At 38.4% G+C, this 24218-nt stretch overlaps 1 protein-coding gene across 3 annotated transcripts; it reads right to left on the bottom strand.

The window, feature by feature from the left end:
* Window positions 1-4: 4 nt before the first annotated feature.
* On the bottom strand, window positions 5-22328 carry LOC133726613 (uncharacterized). Of its 3 annotated transcripts, none has more exons than XM_062154198.1 (30): window positions 22003-22328; window positions 19947-21017; window positions 19582-19695; window positions 19336-19491; window positions 16170-19241; window positions 15772-16047; window positions 15434-15682; window positions 15097-15345; window positions 14575-15009; window positions 14207-14287; window positions 13970-14098; window positions 13400-13873; window positions 12762-13268; window positions 12229-12672; window positions 11410-11529; window positions 10945-11322; window positions 10405-10791; window positions 9764-10270; window positions 9231-9674; window positions 8372-8491; window positions 7916-8284; window positions 7274-7780; window positions 6741-7184; window positions 6356-6460; window positions 5883-6260; window positions 5456-5722; window positions 1766-5365; window positions 1458-1610; window positions 1168-1371; window positions 5-1002 (listed from the first exon to the last, which is right to left on the bottom strand). In XM_062154198.1, the coding sequence occupies exons 1-30, from the start codon at window positions 22042-22044 to the stop codon at window positions 382-384; spliced, it is 15903 nt and encodes a 5300-aa protein (XP_062010182.1). In that variant the 5' UTR covers window positions 22045-22328; the 3' UTR covers window positions 5-381. The 3 variants fall into 3 exon arrangements, with proteins under 3 accessions (XP_062010182.1, XP_062010181.1, XP_062010183.1); XM_062154197.1 differs by having other exon boundaries at window positions 15772-16059; window positions 22003-22327; XM_062154199.1 differs by lacking the exons at window positions 9764-10270; window positions 10405-10791; window positions 10945-11322; window positions 11410-11529; window positions 12229-12672 and having other exon boundaries at window positions 15772-16059; window positions 22003-22327.
* Window positions 22329-24218: the final 1890 nt, after the last annotated feature.

Below are 24218 nucleotides of genomic sequence, written 5' to 3'. Positions count from 1 at the left end.
ACAATGATAGCAACCCGTAAGGGCTTAAGGCATTCAAATATTTAATTTACAATCTTACATTACACCAAAATTTACAATCTTACAAATTTTCTCACTCTACACCAATAATGAATGCCAACTTATTCAAGCTGCACATCGCTACAAATAGTGAACATAAGCTTTTCAAGCCGCACATCTCTACAAATAATGAACATTCCAAGCTGCACATTTACACTAATAATGAATATGAACCTACTCAAGCCGCACAAGTACACACCAAAATCAAATCTCTCCCTGATAGTGCTGAAAACCAACCAAACTCAGAGCAAGACAGCCACTTAAAGCATTTATGCATTCATTCCTTTATCTGCTGGAAATGGAATCATCTGGTCTCTTGCTGTTTTATTTCTCTGATTGTGTCTTTGAATTGGAAGACTTGCCAATAATGGCTTTCTTCACTTTTGAAATAGAATGCTTGACCTTTGACCCCATCCCCGAAAGGATGTTATGAGATTTCTTGGGTGAAACCTTCACTTCAGTATCTCTAGAGGCTTCTACAATGACAGGTTCATCATAGCCTTGATATGCTCGTTTGTGTTCAGTATCTTCTTTCTCTTCGTCTGTTTTTGCTTCTTCAACATTTTCATGCTCTTCCTCTTCTTCTTTGTCAGCTTGAAGCTCTTTGCCAACTGTGGGTTCTTTCTCTTCAGTCAAGTGTGTAACCACTTTCATTCTTTCTTTTGTTGATTCATCCATGAGTCTTTCAGATAATGGTATCTGAGCAGATGTCGGGTCAGCTGTTTCTATACCTGATGTTTCTTCTTTGGTTTCTCTAGCAACCAAGGTGTCATTGCTAGGTGTAGAGTCCTCCAATTTTGGGTCCTGGAGAAAATTTAGAGCATCATCTTTGCTACTTGGAATATCAGTCGCATGAGATTCTTTCTCTAGCTGCTTGGTGTTTTGAGTGGTTTCATCGGTTTCCTCAACGCCCAAGACACCTTGGAAAACCTCCACGCTTGAGTCCTGCTTATAAGATAAATCATTAAGCTTCTAGATTCATGTCTGTGTTCAACTATTTTATAATCCAATGCTGAAGATTCTTTAGAAAAGTACGGTTGGTTTCAATGCTTAAACATTTAACAATTAGGTGCCATGTCAACAACGGTGTGAGGGTTTCTGTAATCTAACCTTTTCCACTGGATATGTGACTTCTCTTGTTCTATTTTCACAGTTTATTTCATCTCCCTGATTTTCAAGCCCCAAATGAATAGCCGTCTCCTGAATCCTTCCCTCTGCTTCATATTGACTATGGTCCATGGAACTTTTATCATCTGGTTTCACCTGTTTTTCAATATCCTCACTCACACTTCCAGTTTTATCTACCTCTGGCACCTGCATTACAGGCAATAGATTTAACTTCAAAGATAATGAGAAATCAGGGAAACAAAAGAGTTTTTTTTTTTTTTTTTTCCTCTAACCTCATGATGATATTCACTTGGCGCTGTAAATGTATCATTCTTCTCTTCTGGATATTTTTCTTGTCTTGATTCATTTTCTTGCTGGCTCTCTCTTGTGTTTACTTCAACAGAAATGAGCTGAGAATCTTTTGCAACTTCCTTTTCTTCCTTGATCTGTGAAATTTCCCCACCAAGTTATTTCTTTTTTAACGTATAGAAATTGGAATGCAGCAAATAAGATAAAGGAGGTGTTTGGAACAAGGGGAGGAGATGAGAAATAGAAAGATGAAAGATAACATTTAAAATACAGTTTAGTGTTAATATCTGACCTCTTCATTTGGAACTTCAATTTTTGCAGTTTGATTCGCTTCAATTGTTGTCTCACTTGAATCTTCTGCTCTTGAATCGGAGGTAGCTACCTTGAGATTCTTCTCTTCATTTGAAGCTTCATTCTTTTTGGCTTCATTTGAATCAATATATATTTCCTCTTCTTCATGTACTTCATTTGAACTGTCCCTCTCTGTGTATTGACTTGAGGGATCCAAACCAGAAACGTTGAGTTCCCTGGGCTCTTCAATTGGAATACTTGTCTCTTCTGCTGACTTTGTGTCTTTTCTGCCCTCATCATTTGGTGTTTCCACAACATTCATGCTTTCTTCTCCTGCATTATTGATTGTGGTTATATTTTCACACCCCTTCTCCTCAGAGATCAATGAAGAAGGTGGAATTTGATCAACAATCTCATCTGTGGCAAGTTCACCAATGCTTTGCGAAGAAACTCCAGGCGCTGTTTCAAAGGCTTCTTTGGTTTCCTCTTCAGTTTCACCTTTTGGAGACAACTCAAGAACTTTGCAATCTTCAAGTTCTTCCTTTTGCTCAGTTGCCTCTTCCTTTTCCTTAGGGAGCAAAGTAGGAGATGCTATTTGAAGTTGCTCGTCATTCTGATGAAGTGTCTGTTCGGCAATGGTTTCTTCTCTGGAAACTGCATCAGTGCTTTCAAAAGTTGCTGTGACTTCTTCTTCACCTTCACCTACATTTTCTGGAGACAATTCAGAAACTTTGAGCTCTCTAGGCTCTTCCTTCTGCAAGTGCATCTTTTCTTCTGAGCTTGCCACAAATACATCTCTCGTGCCTTCGTCAGCTGTCGCTTCTGTTTCCTTTGCAGACTCTTCTTCCAGATTCTTATGCTCATGTTCAATTTCTTTGAGCTCCTTTTCCTCCGGAAGCAATGTAGGGGATTGAATTAGAAGTTGCTCTTTTGTTATACGTTCATGGAGTACCTGATCAGCAATGATCTCATCTTTGACAACTACATCGATGCTTTGCAAATCAGATTGAGGAATCACTTCAGAACCTTTTTTGACCTCTTCAGCTGCATCTGCATCTAGCTTCTCCAGAGCCAACTTAGTTGCAGCCTCTTTGACCTCTTCATTTTCCTTGGGAAGTGAAGTATAAGATGGTATGTCAAGTGGCATGTCTGTTAACACATCAGAAAGTGTCTGATCAGCAATGGTGTCATCTTGGGAAACTGCATTAATGCTCTGAGAACCAGATTTAGAAACTGTCTCAAAAGCTTGTTTGACTTCTTCAGTTTCATCTGCCTCTAGCTTTTCTGCAGCCAATTCAGGAACCTTGAGTCCACTTGGCTCTTCCTTACGCAAGCATGTCTCTTCTGCTGACCTTGCAGCCAATATATCTAGTGAAGCTTCATCCGTTGGCTCTTCCACTTCCTTCAGGTTTTCATCTTCTATGGTCTTGTCGTCTATTATAGTTTCATGCTCATGTTCAGAAGCCTTGAGTTCGTTTTCATCAGGAAGCAATGCAGAAGATGGTACTTCAAGTTGATCAGCTATTATCTCATCTTTCGAAACTTCACAACTGCTTTGAGAAACAGATTGAGGAATCACTTCAGAACCTTCTTTAATTTCTTCTTCAGTTGTATCTGCATCTAGCTTTTCTAGATCTAATTCAGAAGCCTTGGGCTCCTTTTCCTCATGAAGCGGAGTGTAAGACGATATTTCAATTCGTATGTCTGTTACTCCCTCACTGAGTGTCTTATCAGCAGTGATTTCTTCTTTTGGATCTGCTGCAATGCTTGGAAAGTCAGATCTAGAGACTGTTTCAAAAGTTTCATTGGCTTCTTCAGAAACACCGAGCACACTCGGCTCTTCCTTTTGCAAGCATTCCTCTTCTACTGGCCTTGCAGCCAATGGAGCTTGCATATTGTCATCGGCTGACATTTCTACTTCCTTTGTGCACTCTTGTTCTGTACTCTTGTCTTGAGTTGTAGTTTCATGTTCAGGTTCAGAAGTTTCGTGCTCCTTTTCCTCGGGAAGCAATGTAGAAGATGGTGATTGAATTTGCTCCTTCATTATCTCTTCATTGAGTGTTTGATCAATGGTAATCTCATCACTGGAAACTACAATGATTCCAGAATCAAATTTAGGAACTATTTCAGGACTTTCTTTAATTTCTTCAGTGTTCACAGCATCTAGCTTTTCCAGAGCCAATTCAGAAGCTCCCAACTCCCTTTCTTTGGAAAGGGGTGTGTCGGTTATCCCCTCACACAGTGTTTGATCGACAACGATTTCATCTCCGCAAGCTACAACAACGCTTTGAGAATCAGATTTAGTGACTGTTTCAAAAGTTTCCTTGATTTCGTCTTCAGTTTCACCGGCATCTAGCTTGTGCAGAGCCAATTCAGAATCTCTAGGCTCTTCTGTTTGCAAGCATGTCTCTGTTGGCGTTGCAGCAAATAACTCTTGTTTGTCTTCATCAGCTGGCACTTCCACTTCTTTCAGGTTGTCCTTTTCTATGTTCTTGTCTACACTTGTAGTTTCATGCTCATGTTCAGAAGCTTCGAGCTCCTTTTCCTTGGGAAGCAATGCAGTAGACGGTATTTGCAGTTGCTCTGTTGATATGCCTTCCGGGAGCGTCTGATCAGCAATGATATCCTCTTTCACAAGTTCATCAATGCTTTCAGAATCAACTTTAGGAACCATTGCAGAACCATCTTTGGTTTCTTCTTCAGGTGCATCAGCATCTAGTGTCTCCTGAACTAATTCAGAGGTCTTTTCCTCCTTTTCACCCTCACACTGTGTTTGATCTTCAGAAACTACACCAATGCTTTGGGAATCAAAGTTAGAGACCATTTCAGAATTTTCTTTGGTTTCTTCTTCAGTTTCCCCGGCGTCTAGCCTTTCAAGAGCCAATTCAGAAACTACACCAATGCTTTGGGAATCAAATTTAGAGACCATTTCAGAATTTTCTTTGGTTTCTTCTTCAGTTTCCCCGGCGTCTAGCCTTTCAAGAGCCAATTCAGAAACTTTGAGCTCTCTGGGCTCTTCCTTTGGCAAGCATGTCTCTTCCGCTGTCCTTGCAGCCAATAAATCTCCTCTGTCTTCTTCAGTTGGCACTTCTGCTTCCTTCGCGTGCTCATCTTCAGAAGCTTTGACCTCCTTTTCCTCGGAAGGCAATGTAGAAGGCTCTTTTGATATTTCCTCATCGAGTGTCTGATCAGCAGTGACCTCATCTTGTGCAACTACATCAGTGCTTTTAGAATCAAATTCAGGAACCACTTCAGAACTTTCTGTGGTTTCTTCTTCAGGTGCATCAGAATCTAGCTTTTCTAGAGCCAAATTAGACAATTCGACTTCCTTAGTCTCTTCTTCTGTCGTTTCAGCAACAGAAACCTTGTCCTCCAAGTCGCGAACTTCAATCTCATCTGCTAAATTACTAGCTTCAACCTGGGCGTGCTTCTCTCCCAGTTCAAGGATTTGTGCAACTTCTGATGATTCTTCACCAATTGATGTTACCTCTGCACCTGCTTCTGAAAGCACGACTGTACTATTGTAGTCATCATTGTCTTCAGCCACTTTGATTGGAAATGTTTCCTCATCTCTATCGTCCTTCTGTGATTCTTGTAGGATCTGTAGAAACAATAAGTTTATAATCGAAAAAGATACAAAGATAGAACAATATTATTTGCAGTAGAGAAAAGGTTAGATATATAAGCTGACCTCTTGTTTGGACTCAACTGCTTCCCCTGTCCTTTCTTCGACTATATCCTTTGGAACACTCTCAGTTGAGATGACACTGGCATTGCCTTCTTTTATGTTCTCTATACTGCTTCCCTCCTCATTTGAACCGTCTCTCTCTTTTTGGTCGCCTTGATCGTCTTTAACAGTTTCTTCCTCAACTGATCCACTTGCACAACTCGCGACATTTCCCCTCGTGATTTGTTCTTCATTGAAATCTCTGTCTGTGATCTTTGGTTCATCACGTACCTGCTTTGACACATTCCAAAATGATACCTGCTTAAAAAATTAAGGCCTTGCAAGCACAACTAAATATAGATATGTGTGTGTGTGTGAAATTAGAATTTGTTCATAATTGTATGCGTGTACATGCATCACATGCATGATCATTATATCCCATATTGCATACCTCTTCACAAATCTTGTCACCCTTCTCAGGATGATCATCTGATTTGTCAGTCTCTTCTTCAACTTCCAATTTCGTTTCCCCTTCTTCTTCAAGAGTTTGTACTTGAGAGCTTGGTTCTACAGTTTCTCCGACAAGTTCAGTGTTGTAGACATCTTTACCTCCAATGTCCTTCTCTTCAGGAGCGATGTGAGGAGTTTCTACCTGCTCTGTGGCTTCTTTCAAGTCCCTTTTGTCGCTCACAACTTCGGAGTCAAAACTTCTTACCGTGGAGCTATACTCCCCCTGAATCTCCTTTTCAATCTCTTTCTCCGCTGCTTTCAACAAAACGGAGCTATCTCCCTCAATGGGTTCTTTACATTCTTCATGTGCTTCCATTTTCTGTTCATATAAATTTGTATATAACAAAATAACAAATGAAAAAATAGCATGGAACAATCTAGAAAAACCAATTTTGACATTCTATTCAAGCTTACCTCTTCTTCTTTTGAGCTCTCCCCAGTTGTTTCTTCTCCTATCAGAGAAGAGGAGACTTCTTGTGTGATCTGTTCCTCTTTCAACTCAGCTGCTTCAATACATGCCTGCATGAAAGAAAAAAAGTATAATACAAATGAGCACGCATGTACTTGGATAATCCAATTTTATTTGCTTAGAAGTTGGAAAGAAAATTATAATAACCTTAAGACCTAAAAACAATAAAATTGTATTATCAGACTGCCCAAGGCCCAAACTGAAAAGCACAAGGTATGGTGTACTTTTGGATTCTGCAGCTGAGTCATTAACAAATTATATGGAGAGTACTTGTTACGTACATACTAAGCTACAAAGCAAAAAATCATAAGAAGTTAATTCTAATCTTACCTCCCCGGTTGAAGTGTCACTTTCTTTTGCATCCTTTTCTTTGTCCAAGGATTCTTGTGTTTCCTCTTTTGTGCAGGTAATTAATTCTTCAATTTCACTTGATAGTTCTGGCTTCATTTCTTCAGGCGGCAGGTCTCGCAATATTGTAAGCTCCTCTTCTGGTTCATATTTCTGTAAGACTTGTGGTGAATCATCTTCATCATTTGATGGTGCCTCTGCACTTGTTTCGGTAACAGTAACTGCACCATCCTTGTCTTTAGTCTCCTGGACAGAAGATGTGTCCTCCTCTATATCCTCCTGCTTCGAAGCTTCTGTTGGAGCAGGGCTGCTCCCCTCATCATATTTCGCAGGTAATGCAATAAGAGTGTCTTCAGATCTTTCAACATTAACTGTCTCACATGTAGTGCTCTCAACTACACCCACAGTCTGTGAATCTTCAAGAATCTGCACGAAAGATAATTTTAAAATTGAAATTGACATACAAATGCAGATGAAACTTTCCTTAGATTTCAAAGTGAGCCTTATAAGCTGACCTGCTCTTCAGACTTCAACGCATCCTCCTTGTCATCATTGAACTTTTTACTTCCATCTTCTTGAATGTACTCTGGTGAGAGTTCGGTGGCATTTTCTTCTTTTATGCTCTCTGTACATGTCCCCTCTTCCTTTAGCTCTATTGTCTCTTTTTCACTGTCTTGAGAGTTCTTAACTGTATCTTCTTCAATTGATTCTGGTGTTAAGCTCGTGACATTGCCTTCTATGATTTGCTTTTTGGACTCAGCTGCTTCCTCTATGCATTCTTTAAGCTTTTCATCTATATCCTCTGGAACGCACTCAGTTGAAATGTCACTGGCATTGCCTTCTTTTATGTTCTCTATACTGCTTCCCTCCTCATTTAACCTTTCTGTCTCCCTTTCCTCAGCTTGATAGTCCTTAACCGTCTCTTGTTCCTGAACTGGTTCAGTTGTAAGATTTGCGACGTTTGCTTCTGTGATTTGTTCTTCATTGCAATCTCTGTCTGTGATCTTTGGTTCATCAAGTACCTGCTTTAACACATTTTAAAAGGGTACCTTCTTTAAAAATTGAGGCCTTGCAAATAGAACAACTTTAGAAAATATATTTGCATATAAGTGTATGTGGTGCGTCACATGCATGGTCATTATGTTCCATTTTCATACCTCTTCACAAATCTTGTTATTCTTCTCAGGAAGATCATCTGATTTGTCAGTTTCATCTTCAACTTCCAATTTCGGTGTTACTTCTTCTTCAAGAGTTTGCACTTGAAAGCTTGGTTCTACCAATTCAGTGTTGTAGACATCAGTACCTTCAATGTCCTTCTCTTCAGGAGCAATGCAAGTAGTTTCTACCTGCTCTGTGGCTTCTGTCAAGCCTCTTTCAACACTCGCAACTTCGGAGTCAAAACTTCTTACAGTGGAGCTATACTCCCCCTGAATCTCCTTTTCAATCTCTTTCTCCGATGCTTTTGACAAAAAGGAGCTATCTCCCTCAATGGCCTCTTTACATTCTTCATGTGCTTCTTCCTTGTTCTGTTCATATAAAGTTTTATATAACACATGCAAAATAGTATGGAAAAATCTAGAAAAAAACAATTTCGACATTCTATTCAAGCTTACCTCTTCTTCCTCTGGGCTTTCCTCAGTTGTTTCTTCTCCTATCAGAGAAGAGGAGACTTCTTGTGTGGTCTGTTCCTCTTTTTCTCCTTCTGTACTCAACTCAGCTGCTTCAATACATGCCTACATGAAAAAAAAAAAACAAATTACAAAAAAAAAAAAACAAATGAGCACGCACATACTTGGTAATACAATTTCACTTGGTTAGAAATTGGTAAGAAAATTATAATAACCCTTAGACCTAAAAACAATAAAGTAAGAAAGCAAGATAGAAACTAGAAAGGGTTTGCTTCATTGGCAGCGGCAGGAGCGTTCGACGGCGCCGGTAGGGTAACGGTGAGCTGGTGGGGTGGCACTACCCGGTATGTTGGGCTTCAAATCAATATGGTGGCCCAAGCATGTTGTTTTTTGGGTTCTTTTATTTTAGTTTAATTTTTTTTGAAGAAATAAATTTGCTGTGCATTCTTTTAGTATAGTTTATAGATTTAGCAAAACAATGTGGGCTCTGCATCGACTCATTATCATTGTTTATTTACATCGATGAAAATGTACATGTTATATCAAACGAGAGGATAAAAATGATGATCGGTCTAAATATAGGGTAGTAAAATGATTTTAACTTTAAAATTTGTTAGTAGCAACTTGATTAATTGAATTAGAAAAAGAAATGAACCTACAAATTGTTTAGTTAGCTTCTTCTAAAATTGCATATGGTGTATGTCTGGATTATGCAGCTTTTTTTTTTTTTTTTTGAAAGGTTGGATTATGCAGCTTAGTCGTTAGCAGATTATATGTTCAGTACTTGTCACATACTAAGCTACAAAAGCAAAAAAAAATCATAAGAAGTTAATTCTAATCTTACCTCTCCAGTTGAAGTGTCACTTTCTTTTGCATCCTTTTCTTTGTCCAAGGATTCTTGTGTTTCCTCTTTTGTGCAGGTTATTACTTCTTCAATTTCACTTGATGGTTCTGGCTTCATTTCTTCAGGCTGCATGTCTCGCAATATTGTAAGCTCCTCTTCTGGTTCATATTTCTGTAAGACCTGTGGTGAATCATCTTCATCATTTGATGGTACCTCTGCACTTGTTTCGGTAACAGTAACTGCACCATCGTTGTCTTTAGTCTCTTGGACAGAAGATGTGTCCTCATCTATATTCTCCTGCTTCGAAGCTTCTGTTGGAGCAGGGCTGCTCCCCTCATCATATTTCGCTGGTAATGCAATAAGAATGTCTTCAGATCTTTTGACATTAACTGTCTCACATGTAGTGCTCTCAACTACACCCACAGTCTGTGAATCTTCAAGAATCTGCACGAAAGATAATTTTAAAATTGAAAGTGACATACAAATGCAGATGAAACTTTCCTTAGATTTCAAAGTGAGCCTTATAAGCTGACCTGCTCTTCAGACTTCAACGCATCCTCCTTGTCATCATTGAACTTTTTACTTCCATCTTCTTGAATGTACTCTGGTGAGAGTTCGGTGGCATTTTCTTCTTTTATGCTCTCTGTACATGTCCCCTCTTCCTTTAGCTCTATTGTCTCTTTTTCACTGTCTTGAGAGTTCTTAACTGTATCTTCTTCAATCAATTCTGGTGTGGAAGTCACAAAATTGCCTTCTATGATTTGTTCTTTGGACTCAACTGCCTCCTCTATGCATTCTTTAAGCTTTTCACCTGTATCCTCTGGAACACACTCAGTTGAAATGTCATTGGCATTGCCTTCTTTTATGTTCTCTATACTGCTTCCCTCCTCATTTGACATTTCTGTCTCCCTTTCCTTGCCTTGATAGTCCTTAACCATCTCTTGTTCCTCAATTGGTTCAGTTGTAAGATTTGTGACAATTCCTTCTGTGATTTGTTCTTCATTGAAATCTCTGTCTGTGATCTTTGGTTCATCAAGTACCTGCTTTAACACATTTCAAAAAGGGACCTTCTTTAAAAACTGAGGCCTTACAAATAGAACATTCTATAGAAAATATATTTGCATAAGTGTATGTGGTGCGTCACATGCATGGTCATTATGTCCCATTTTCATACCTCTTCACAAATCTTGTTATTCTTCTCAGGAAGATCATCTGATTTGTCATTATCATCTTCAACTTCCAATTTCGGTGTTGCTTCTTCTTCAAGAGTTTGCCCTTGAAAGCTTGGTTCTACCGTCTCTCCAACCAGTTCAGTGTTGTAGACATCAGTACCTTCATTGTACTTCTCTTCAGGAGCAATCTGAGTAGTTTCCACCTGCTCTTTGTCTTCGGTTGTGGCTACCATCAAGCTCGTTTCATCACTCCCTCTCTCTTTTTCGTCGGCTTGATAGTCTTTAACAGTTCCTTCCTCAACTGATTCACTTGCACAGCTTGCGACATTTCCCTCTGTGATTTGTTCTTCATGAAAATCTGTGTCTGTGATCTTTGGTTCATCAAGAACCTGCTTGGACACATTCCAAAAAGAGACCTGCTTTTAAAAATTTAGGGCCTTGCAAGTACAACAAACTATAGATATATATCAATTAGTAATTGTTCATAATTATATGTGTCTACGTGCATTGCATGCATGATCATTATATCCCATATTGCATACCTCTTCACAAATCTTGTCACCCTTTTCAGGATGATCATCTGATTTGTCAGTCTCATCTTCAACTTCCAATTTCGTTTCCACTTCTTCTTCAAGAGTTTGCACTTGAGAGCTTGGTTCTACCGTTTCTCCAACAAGTTCAGTGTTGTAGACATCTTTACCTCCAATGTCCTTCTCTTCAGGAGCAATGTGAGTAGTTTCTACCTGCTCTGTGGCTTCTGTCAAGCCCCTTTCATCACTCACAACTTCGGAGTCAAAACTTCTTACAGTGGAGCTATACTCCCCCTGAATCTCTTTTTTAATCTCTTTCTCCGATGCTTTTGACGAAAAGGAGCTCTCTCCTTCAATGGCCTCTTTACATTCTTCATGTGCTTCCTTTTTCTGTTCATACAAATTTGTATATAACAAATGCAAAATAGTATAGAACAATCTAGAAAAAACCAATTTTGACATTCCATTCAAGCTTACCTCTTCTTCCTTTGAGCTTTCATCAGTTGTTTCTTCTCCTATTGGAGAAGAGGAGACTTCTTGAGTGGTCTGTTCCTCTTTTTCTCCTTCTGTACTCAACTCAGCTGCTTCAATACATGCCTACATGAAAAAAAAAAAAAAATACAAATGAGCAGGCTGCAGGCACATACTTGCTACAATTTTATTTGGTTAGAAATTGGTAAGAAAATTATAGTAACCTTAAAGACCTAAAAACAATAAAGTAAGAAGGCGAGATAGAAAGGGTTTGCTACTTTGCTTCATTGGCAGCGGCGGAGCGTTGGACGGCGCTGGTAGGGTAACGGTGAGCTGGGCGGGTGGCACTACCAGGTGTGTTGGGCTTTAAATCAATATGGTGGCCCAAGCAGGTTGTTTTTAGGGTTCTTTTATTTTAATTTAAATTTTTCAACAATTTCTGAAGAAATAAATTTGCTGTGCATTTTTTTAGTATAGTTTATAGATTTAGCAAAACAATGAGGGCTCTGCATCGACTCATTGTAATTGTTTATTTACATTGATGAAGATGTACATGTTAAATCAAACAATGGAGGATAAAAATGACAATCGGTCTAAATATAGGGTAGTAAAATGATTTTAACTTTAAGGCTGGTTAGTAGCAACTGGATGAATTGAATTAAGAAAAGAAATGAACCTACAAATTGTTTAGTTAGCTTCTTCTAAAATTGCATATGGTGTATGTTTGGATTATGCAGCTTAGTCATTAGCAGATTTTATGTTGAGTACTTGTCACATACTAAGCTACAAAAGCAAAAAATCATAAGAAGTTAATTCTAATCTTACCTCTCCAGTTGAAGCGTCACTTTCTTTTGTATCATTTTCTTTGTCCAAGGATTCTTGTGTTTCCTCTTTTGTGCAGGTTATTACTTCTTCAATTTCACTTGATGGTTCTGGCTTCATTTCTTCAGGCTGCGCGTCTTGCAATATTGTAAGCTCCTCTTCTGGTTCATATTTCTGTAAGACCTGTGGTGAATCATCTTCATCATTTGATGGTGCCTCTGCACTTGTTTCGGTAACAGTAACTTCACCATCCTTGTCTTTAGTCTCTTGGACAGAAGATGTGTCCTCATCTATATTCTCCTGCTTCGAAGCTTCTGTTGGAGCAGGGCTGCTCCCCTCATCATATTTCGCTGGTAATGCAATAAATATGTCTTCAGATCTTTCGACATTAACTGTCTCACATGTAGTGCTCTCAACTACACCCAGAGTCTGTGAATCTTCAAGAATCTGCACGAAAGATAGTTTTAAAATTGAAATAGGCATGCAAATGCAGATTAATTTTTCAGTAGAATTTAAAGTGAGCCATATGAGCTGACCTCCTCTTCGGATTTCAATGCATCCTCCTTGTCATCTTTGAAATTTTTGCTTCCATCTTCTTGAATGTACTCTGGTGAGAGTTCACTAGCATTTTCTTCTTTTATGCTCTCTGTACAGCTCTCCTCTTCCTTTAGCTCTATTGTCTCTTTTTCACTGTCTTGAGAGTTCTTAACCGTATCATCTTCAATGGACTCCGGTGTAAAACTCGCGGCTTTGCCTTCTATGATTTGCTCTTTGGACTCAACTGCCTCCTCTATGCATTCTTTAAGCTTTTCGTCTATATCCTCTGGAACACACTCAGTTGAAATGTCACTGGCATTGCCTTCTTTTATGTTCTCTATACTGCTTCCCTCCTCATATGACCTTTCTGTCTCCCTTTCCTCGGCTTGATAGTCCTTACCCGTCTCTTGTTCCTGAACTGGTTCAGTTGTAAGATTTGCAACGTTTGCTTCTGTGATTTGTTCTTCATTGAAATCTCTGTCTGTGATCTTTGGTCCATCATGTACCTGCTTTGACACATTTCAAAAAGGGACCTTCTTTAAAAATTGAGGCCTTGCAAATAGAACATTCTATAGAAAACATATTTGCATATAATTGATGTGTCACATGCATGATCATTATCCCCCATTTTTCATACCTCTTCTTCACAAATCTTGTTATTTTTCTCAGGAAGATCATCTGATTTATTAGTTTCATCTTCAACTTCCAATTTTGGTGCTGCTTCATCTTCAAGAGTTTGCACTTGAAAGCTTGGTTCTACTAATGTTTCTCGGACCAGTTCAGTGTTGTGGACATCAGTACCTTCATTGTCCTTCTCTTCAGAAGAAATGTGAGTAGTTTTCACCTGCTCTTTGTCTTCGGTTGTGGCTTCCGTCAAGCCTGTTTCATTACTCACAACTTTGGAGTCAAAACTTCTTACTGTGGAGCTATACTCCCCCTGAATCTCTTTTTCAATCTCTTTCTCTGATGCCTCCAGTGAAAAGGAATTATCTTGAACAAGTGATTTGTTGCTTTCTTCCTCTGAAATTGGTTTTGGCTCTGTTGTGTCCTCTAAGGTTTCAGATTTTACTTCCTCAATTGAATCTTTACATTCTACTTGTCCTTCATTTTTCTGTTCAGATATAAGTTTGTAAGTTACAAATGCAAAATAGCATAGAATAAGGTCTGTAATCTAGAATATTAAGTTTGATACTCTAAGCAAGCTGACCTCTTCTTCTTCCTTTGAGCTTTCCTCACTTGTTTCTACTATCAGTGAAGAAGAGACTTCTCGAGTAGTTTGTTCCTCTGAGTTCTCCTTTTCTCCTTCTGTACTCAACTCAGCTGCCTCAATACATGCCTAAATTAAAAATAATAATAATTATTATACTTGGATAATAGTCATAATACTAAAAAAGATCATGTCTTTTAGTAAGCTTTATGTTCTTGTTCAAACTTCAAAGTAGACCTGATATTCTGTGGCCCTCTCTGCAGGGTCCTCAACAGTATGAATTTCCGGTAATGCTTCTGTAATTGTAGTCTCCAACACCTATACAAGAGATGAAAGTAATATTGATTGGTAAGAAATTGGTAATTGTATTCTCCAACACCTATGCTTTGGTAAGGCTTCTGCAACTGGACGTATTGAATTAAGAAAAGAAATGAAACTACAATTTTTTTTTTTGCCCTTTCTTAGTGTTAGCTCCTTTTAAAATTGCATATGGTTTTTGCCTGTGGTCATTACTTCATATGTTTGGATTCTGCTGAATTAACAAATCCATATAGGGAGAGTAGCTTAGTATGAAAAAAATCATAAAAAGTTAGTTCTAATCTTACCTCCCCTGATGAAGTGTCACTTTCTTTTGTATCCTTTTCTTTGTCCAATGATTCTTGTATTTCCTCTTTTCTGCAGGTAATAACTTCTGCATTTTCACTTGACGATTCTGGTGTAGTTTCTTCAGGTTTCACGTGTGGCAATTCCGTAATCTCCTCTTCTGGTTCATATTTCTGCAACACCTCTGGTGAATCTTCTTCATCATTTGGTGGTACTTTTGCACCCGTTTCTGTAATATTGACTGCACCATTATCGCCATCATCATCTTTAGCCACTTGCACAGACAATGTGTCCTCCTCCTTCAAAGGTTCTGTCGGAGCTGGGCTGCTGCCTTCCCCCTGCTGAACTTCATCATATTTCACTGGTAATGTACTAAGAATTTCTTCAGATCTTTCGAGATTCTTTGTCTCACATGTGGTGCTCTCATCTTCAAGAATCTGCACAAAAGATGACTTTCAAATTAAATAGACCTACAAATACAGATGAAAATTTCTTAGATTTTAAGTTGAGCCTTATAAGCTGACCTCGTTTTCGGACTTGACTGCATTACAGTCTTCATCTTTGATCTGCTCAGTAGCATCTTCTGGAACATATTCCCGTGTGAGGTGACTAGCATTTTCCTCTTTTGTGCTCTCTGTATAGCTCCCCTCTCCCTGCTGAACTTCATCATATTTCACTGGTAATGTACTAGGAATTTCTTCAGTTGTTTCAAGATTCTTTGTCTCACATGTGGTGCTCTCATCTACCTCAACAGTCTGTGAATCTTCAAGAACCTGCACAAAAGATGACTTTAAAATTAAAATAGCCCTACAAATGCAGATGAAATTGTCTTAGATTTCAAGTTGAGCCTTATAAGCTGACCTCGTTTTTGGACTCTACTGTGTTACAGTCTTCATCTTTGATCCGCTCAGTAGCATCTTCTGGAACATACTCTCGTGTGTGGTCATTAGCATTTTCCTCTTTTGTGCTCTCTGTACAGCTCCCCTCTCCCTGCTGAACTTCTTCATATTTCACTGGTAATGTACTAGGAATTTCTTCAGATTTTTCGATATTTTTTGTCTCACATGTGGTTCTCTCATCTACCTCAATAGTCTGTGAATCTTCAAGAATCTGCACAAAAGATAAGTTTAAAATTAAAATAGACCTACAAATGCCTATGAAATTTTTCTTAGATTTCAAGTTGAGCCTTTTAAGCTGACCTCGTTTTCGGACTTGACTGCATTATACTGTTCATCTTTGATCTGCTTAGGTGCATCTTCTGGAATATACTCCCGTGTGAGGTCACTAGCATTTTCATCTTTTGCATTCTCTGTACAGCTGCCCTCTTCCTTCAACTCTATTGTCTCTTTCTCATTGTCTTGAGAGCTCTTAACTGTATCTTCTTCGATTGATTCTGGTGTAGAACTCACGACATTGCCTTCTATGATTTGTTCTTCACTGAAATCTCGACTTGTGATCTTTGGTTCATCAATGACCTGTAATAGAGGCTTGATAAAGAAAAGTAGGCAAGATATAGAGAATATGAGATTTGGTGCTTATATATAATTGTACGTGTTCGTGTCACATGCATATGTTCATGATAATCTATATTGCATACCTCTTCAACTATCATGTGATTCCTTTCAGGATGGTCTTCTGATTTCTCATCTTCAACTGCAATTTTTGGCTCTGCTTCCTCATGACTTGGCACTTGATAGCTTTGCTCCACGGTCACCTCTTCCACCAGTTCTGTGTTATAGACATTAACAGGGATGTCATCAAGAATTCCCACCTTTTCACCTTCACCTGCTTCTATTGGTTTTTCCTCTGCTTTTATATCAACATCTTGAACCTCCACGACTGTTTCATCTCTTAAGATGGTTGTTACATCCTTCTCTTCAACAGCAGTTTCAGTACATTTTACCTGCTCCTTGATTTCAGCTTCCCCTTCATTCAAGTCTGTTTCACCTTCACCTACTGTTGTTGGAATCTGACTTTCCAAGTTCTCATTAGAGTTGAAATTCTCTTGTTCTTGTACATGAACGTCTTCAAGGTCCAGGGCCCTTTCATCGCTTAAGATGGTTTCTACACCCTTTTGTTCAGGAACAATATCAGTAGTCTCTACCTGCTCCTTGATGTCTGCTTCAGCTTCCTTTAAGTCTGTTTCACCTTCATCTACAGCTGTTGGAATCTGCTTCTCCAAGACCTCTTTCGAGTTGATTTCCCCTGCTTGTACATCAATAACTTCAATGCCCTCGGCAGTTTCATCAATTAAGATGGTTGCCAGACCTTTCTCTTCAGGAGCTATCTCAGTAGTTTCTACCTGCTCCTTATTTTCTGCTTCCACTTCCTTCGAGTCTGTTTCACCTTCATATACAGCTGTTGGAATCTGCTTCTCCAAAATATCTCCCGAGTTGAAATCCGCTCCTGCTTTTACATCAGTATATTCAATGTCTTGGGTCGTTTCTTCTGTTAAGATGGTTGCCAGACCCTTTCCTTCATGAGAGCTATTACTGCTTTTGACCTGCTCCGTGCTCTCCTCTTCGTCTTCCTTCACGCATGTGTCACCCAATACTGATGCTGCTGAAATCTCCTCCTCCAAGTTCTCTTTTGAGTTAGAAGATTCCTCTGCTTGTACATCGATATCCTCAATTTCCAAGGATCTTTCATCTGTTAAGATGGTTACTACACCCTTCTCTTCAGGAGTAATATCATTAATGGTGACCTGCTCCTTGCTTTCTGCTTCGGCTTCTGTCAAGATATCTTCACCTTCATCTGCTGCTGTTGGAATTTGCTTCTCCAAGTAATCTGTTGAGTTGACATTTTCCTCTGCATGCAACTCAATTTTTTCACTGTCCAAGGCTGTTTGATCTGTCAAGGTGGTCGGTACACTTTTCACTTCAGGAGTAATATCAGTAATGGTGGCCTGCTCCTTGTTTTCTGCTTCAGTTTCTGTTAAGCCACGTTCAGCTTCTTCTGTTGGAATTTGCTTCTCCAAGTTATCTGTTGAGCTGACATTTTCCTCTGATTGTAACTCAATTTTGACACTGTCCAATGCCGTGTCATCTGTTGAGATGATTGGTAGACCCTTCTCTTCAGGAGAGGTATCTTTACCTTTGATCTGCTCCTTGTTTTCTTCTTCAGCTTCATTCAAGCCTGTGTCACCTTCATCTGCTACTACTGGAACCTGCTCCTCCAGTTTCTCTTGTGAGTTTAAAATTGTCCCTTCAGGAGTAATGCCAGTATATGTGACTTTCTCCTCCTTGTTTTCTTCTTGGGGTTCCGTGGAGCAACTTTCACCCTCAATATCTTTTGATTTGATATATTCGCCTCCTTCTACATCGGTATCTTCAGCATTGTGGGTTGTTTCATCTGTTAAGATGGTTGCCAGACCCTTCTCTTCAGTAGAAATATCAATGCTTTTGACCTGCTCCTTGTTTTCTTCTTCGGGTTCCTTCAAGCCTGTGTCACCTTCGAGTGCTGTTGTTGGAATCTGCTTCTCCAAGTTATCTTTTGAGCTGACAATTTCCTCTACTTGTAACTCAATATCTTCATTGTCCAAGGCTCTTTCGCCGATGGTAACCTTCACTTCAGGAGCACTGTCAGTAATTTTGACCTGCTCCTTGTTCTCTTCTTCGGCTTCCTTCAAGCCTGTGTCACCTTCATCTGCTACTGCTGGAATCAGCTCCTCCAACTTCTCTTGAGGACTGAAACTTTCCTCTGCTTGTACATCAATAACTTCAATGTCCAATGGTGGTTCACCTTTTAAGATGGTAGGTAGAGTCTCCTGCTCCTTCTCTTCTTCAGCTTCCTTCAAGCACGTGTCACCTTCATCTGCTACTACTGGAACCTGCTTCTCCGAGCTCTCTTTTGACCTGAAATCTTTCTCTGCTTGTACATCGATATCTTTAATATCTAGGGCCATTTCATCTGTTAAAATGGTTTCTAGACCCTTCTCTTCAGAAGCAATATCCGTATCTGTAACCTGCTCATTGTTTTCTGTTTGTGCTTCTATCAAACCATTTCCACCTTCATCTGCAACTGTCGGAATTTGTTCCTCCGATTTATCTTTTGAATTAACATTTTCTTCTGCATGTAACTCAATATCTTCAATTTGCAAGGCTGATTGATCTGTTAAGATGGTTGCTAGACCCTCTTCAGGAGCAATACCGGCATTATCTACAGGCTCCTTGTTTTCTTCTTCGATTTCTTTCAAGTCTCTTTCCCCTTCACCTTCTGCTGTTTGAATCTCCTTTTCTATCTTCTCTTTTGAGGTTAGATTTTCCCCTGCTTGTGCATGATCTTCGGTTTCCACGACCGTCTCATCTGTTAAGATGGTTTGTAGTCCCTTTTCTTCAGGAGTATTGTTGACATGCTCCTCGTTTTCAGCTTCAGCTTCCTTCGATGCTGATACTTGACTCACTTCTCCAGACACAAGGCCATAATCGCCTACTGTGGGGTGATCCTCCTGAATAATTTCCTTGGTCTTTACTTCAGATACCTCAGAGAGAAAGGAGTTATTTTGAACAAATGCTTTGGTGCTTTCCTCTGCATAGGCTTCTTCCTCTGGAATTGGAACATTGAGGTCTTTATTTGTCTCTGTTCGCTGCTCTATGGTTTCAAATTCTATTTCTCTTGTAGCATCTGCTACTTCAATGGGTTCTTCACATTTTGTATCTGCTTCCTTTTCCTATTATAAGTATAAATTTGTAAATCAACAACTGTACTATACTAGTAGAATGGAACAAATCAAAGAACCAATTCTAAAACATGAGCCTGCTGACCTCTTCTTTTGAATTTGTTGCGTGCACTTCTTCTTCCCTTGAGATTTGCTGAGTTGTTTCTTCTTCTACCAATGAAGAAGACTTTTCTTGAATGGCTTGTTCCTCCAAGTTCTTTTCATCTGTATCTGTACTCAAGTAAGCTGCCTCAACGGATGCCTAGAATGGGAAAGAAAAGAAACATGTTTAATTCGGAGAAAACCAAATAACATGTGTTTGAAAGAAGCATTATCATATGTTCTAACGGACCTGATAATCTCTGGATTTTTCTTCATTGAACTCTTGAGGGTGGTTCTCAGCGGTATGGATTTCTGGTAATGCATGTTCTGCAGTTTCTTGTTCTGTGCTTGCAGCCTCAAACACCTACATTACAGATGAAACCATTATAAACTGAAATGGCATGGATAAATATTATCACTTCTCTTTTGAGGAACTTCTTTGCCATACTTAACCTTTGCTAATAGATCCTTGAAGAAAATGGTTCTATGAAATATTTGATCTGTAAATATACTTTTGAGTTTTGACATATTGTTAGTTACATTTTAAAATTACAGTTTAACTTGATCATGTGTTCATAAGGTGATTGACAAAACCCTGCAATTATAAGGTGTTACCTCCTCAGTCATAGTGGCATTTTCTTTTGGACAATGCACAGGGTTTGCCTCTTCTTTCTCCGAGTATTCTGGTGTGCTCTGCATTGTTCTTTCCTGTTCTGTGCAGGATATTACTTCTGCATTCTCCATTGCTGATTCTGTCTTAGCATCTTCAGGCGTCACCTCTGGCAATTTTTGAAGCTCCTCTTTCAGTTCATAATTCTGCAATGTCTGCTGTGAATCTTCTTCATCATTTGATGTTACCTTTGTGCTAGTTCCTTCTTCAAATTCTTCTTGTAATATGGGATTTGTATCGGAGGAATTGTGTACATTTGTCTCCAATTCCATGTCCTTCTTGAGGCTGCTGTTCGTCAAATCAAGAGTAGAAGTTGAAGCTTCGTACTCTTGAAATGTGGTTGCCTCTAGCAGATCGGAAGCTTCTTTACTGTATGATTCACCATTGCCTGATGCCTTTTCTGCTCCTTTTGTATCTACCTCTGAACTCTCTGCCTCCTTTTCAAGACACTGTACATCTTCTTTGATGGAGTCCTGTTGATTTGAGATTACTTGAACATGTTGATCAACAGTTGTCTCGTTTGTTGATGCTTCCACTTCTTCAACTTCGAGGTTTGCATCTCCAGTTTTCGCCATCACTGAAATGATTCCTGCAGCATTTACAATGTCATGCTTTTCAACATCTTGTTCGAGCTTCTCCTTTCTTTCTTCAATGACTTCATTTTCTTCAGTGCCTGTTTCTTCTACACCCCCACCAACTTGTGTGCCTTTCTGAAGCTGCGCTTCATTCTTTGGTATCTCCATTCCTGCTTGATTTGATTGGTCGGCTTGGGAAATCTCCGAGAGTGGGTCCAAAAAATGTTCACCCTCCGAAATTCCAAAGCTGTTATTCTTGCTTTCAACTTTCATACTATATTCTACCTGTACATTTTCACCATCTGCAAAAGGTTTGTCAGTGTGAATTTCAGGATGCTGATCCAAGTCACCTTTGGATTTGTTCAATTCAACTGGAAAACATTGGTCGACAGTTTTGTCTAACTGTTCGATTGCCAAGCTTCTGTCTACCCCTTCTCCCTTCTGCATTAAAATGGATTTATTACATTTTGCATAACTCCGGGGATTAATATGAAACAAAACACGCATAGAGTTACATGGGGATGAATAGTAATATCATGGAAATGGATGACTACATCAAATATGAAACTTATGCGTAGTACTTTGTCTATGGTGAAAAAAAAAAAGAATAATAAAACACTTCTATACTTGGTCTGTGTTTATTTTAGAGAGAACATAATGCTGCCAGAGGTTACTGAATGCTTAGTCAAAAATGAGGAATTCAACTGTCGCGGATGGAACAATAATGTTTTGATCATGCAATTGGCTAATAACCTTAGCTATCTTTTCTAATATTTCAGATCATAGTTGTGAATTACTCCGGTGCATGATAGTTTATTTCATTTTGTGATGTTGCAGAGAATATAAATGCTATGTTAAAAGGTTATGCTTCTGTGGAACATTATAAATAAGCAAATATCAAATATTTTCCACTGAGAAAGAACTAATCCTTGATGCGTCGGAAACTTTTGCCAGCAAGCAAATATCAAATATTGAAAAAATTTAGTATCTAGAGTCTAGACTTACAAGTACGTACGTATCTAATATGCAGAGGATGAAAAGTATGTTCTGATGTGAAATGAAGCTGGAAAGTTATAAACTTTTTCCTTTTAGTATCTTTTACTGACGCTTGAACTAAGAATAAAGAAGCTTCAATCATTACCATATTGATCATATTGATTCATGTGTTCTTATACTGAATTCAAAAATCAGAGAAAAGTTTCTTGCTGAAAAAAATTGCTGATCAGTGTTATTACACATGATCAGTGTTTTAGTGAATCATATCTAGACTTGAGGAAAAGAATCATCGGTGAGAGCAGAATCAGCAGATCAAATGATCCTATACTAAACTGATCATAAGACAAAAACTTCACACATACTATAACATCACTCGATCCTACTAACTATCACATGACATGGAGTAATATATCGATCAAGGATAGCATACCTCGATACATATAGCTTCTGGAACATCAGCTTCCGTTGCCATGGTACCGGATTCTAACTCGCATCAAGAAACTTTCGCTCATATACTTTGCCTGTGCTTTTATGATCTGTATTGCTGACAATCTTTATAGAGGGAGGCTTAGAACACAATGAGTCTGTTGTTGATCATTAGTTAAGTGTGGTAATCAAGCTCTTTGATAGTAATGTTGGGAAAAAGCAGCCAATAGCTGACAAAATTGCCACTGCCTATTTGGTAATGCATGAGTTGGCTGCCCACTAATGAAATGGCCCCTACTGAAACTGATTGAATCTCTCACATGGCCTTGTGGACTAGACTGGTGCAGCTTTTATAGAAGCTCAGATTCAACTAGATCAAATTTATTCTTTGGTTGAGTTTGATTATGATTTTTCATTCACTTACAGGTAGAAGCAGCCAGGCTTTTCAACAGCTTCTCTTTTGAAAGACAATTTTATAATAGCTAATTTGTCTTTATGGAATGTGGGGTTACGGCCCTAGCTTAGTTCTTACACAATTTTTTTTCTTAAGATGAATTCTGTTAGTTTTGGTACTACTTATGCAATGTTCTAAAAATCGCAAGATTATAGAAAAGAAGAGGGGTCTAGCACCTAGATGCTTACAAGGAGCTTAGGCGGGCGCCCATGCGAATGTTTATTTTAATTTTATTTTATTATACAATATGCAAAATAAGTGTAATTGAAATAAAAAAGCTACACTACTTAGTAGTATAATTGATTAAAAATATGGGGAAAAAATTAAATATATAATAAATACAAATAAAAAAATCATTTATACTTGACCGAAAAAGATAATTTTGAACATTCTTTTAAACCATGTCCGCCTAAGCGGCGTCTAGATTAATCGAGACGGTTGGTCACCTTTTAGCGCCTAGGCGGGCCAAAGCAGCTGCTTAAAGAGACTTTTAGAACACTATTTACTACTTACTGCCTGAATTTTAACCATCAATTTTTCTCTCTTTTAAACGAGGGATGAAATCCAATCAAGTTAGAAAGTTAAATTATTTCGCTTATTATTGTAGTTGAGGTTACATCATAGGAAGGGAAAACATCGAATCACAACCCCGATGGTTAGTAAATCATTTCAGATTTAGGTGTCGAGGTAACTTTCAGATCTTCCAAACTAATGAATTATTACGAGGAAATGTGTATCAAAAGCAGGTTGTAGGTGCTTGTAATTGGCTACTTTTATAATGAGTACAAGGACTATATTCTTCTAAGATAGCGATCATGATAATGATAATTAAACCACTAATCTAAAAACTAACCAAAAAAAAAAATACGACGGTCCATGTTGGCAAGCTTGAAGGGTCCATCAATTTTATTTTTTTTTTGATAAGACAGGAAACCATCTTTATGAATCTCAATCTCCGATGGAAATATTAGTTTTCTTGTTAATTATATGTTAAAGATTTGCCGTGAAAACTTTTCCTTGCAATCTCAAAGAGAACAGGACAAAAGCTTCCGTAACCTCTCCTCTTCTCCCTTCATTTAATTTTTAATAAGGTTATCTTTGAAATTTAAGAAATTTTAATATTGTCCTAAATCTCGATCTTATAATTAGTGTCTAAAAAATATTTCAGACTCACCACTTGAAGCATGAGCAAATCACACCATAATTAAATGACAACAACAATGATTAGCATTGCCTAACCGATAAATAGGAAACTCATAAAACAAAACCACAAACACAATTCATTTTCAGCTGATCCAATTGAAACGCTGAAAATACAAAGAAATGAAGACAATTGAACCACACTGACACTTCTCCATGTTGATGACCAAAATTTATAAATACGAATTACTTTAGATTGAATGGAATGCACGGTTCATACATTAAAGATCAAGTAAAGCATTTGGGCCATGCATTTTTCTTTATTAATGTATCTTTGGACCATAAAATTAAAGGTACATCATGCTTATGTGGAATTTTAAGTCTTGGGATGGCCAAGTTGGTACACAATCCAGCTGGATGATTGGTATTGATGACATGGAACACCGTCCCACGAGTCCAAAAATAATTGTGTGTCAAAACAAAATATAGTAAACAAAATTTGGGTGTGCAAATGTGTGTATATATGCAGACATTTTCCTTTTTGCTTTAGTAAGACTCTTTATATACTTGCCATGCTTGATCCTTATAAAACTACAAGCAGATCAATCTCCATCAAAACCGACCAA

This window comes from Rosa rugosa, chromosome 1, assembly GCF_958449725.1.
Source record: "Rosa rugosa chromosome 1, drRosRugo1.1, whole genome shotgun sequence".
NCBI lineage: Eukaryota > Viridiplantae > Streptophyta > Magnoliopsida > Rosales > Rosaceae > Rosa > Rosa rugosa.
This window is presented reverse-complemented; position numbering and strand designations above follow the sequence as displayed.

What these genes read in the sequence shown, in the direction of transcription:
- LOC133726613 (XM_062154197.1), bottom strand. Translation starts at nt 22,044, where the DNA reads ATGGCAACGGAAGCTGATGTTCCAGAAGCTATATGTATCGAG. An exon ending in ACAAGATTTGTGAAGAAGAG is followed by an intron (nt 13,269 to 13,399) that starts GTATGAAAAATG and finishes GTGTCAAAGCAG; the next exon opens with GTACATGATGGACCAAAGAT. An exon ending in CAGTTGAGTCCAAACAAGAG is followed by an intron (nt 5,366 to 5,455) that starts GTCAGCTTATAT and finishes TTGTTTCTACAG; the next exon opens with ATCCTACAAGAATCACAGAA.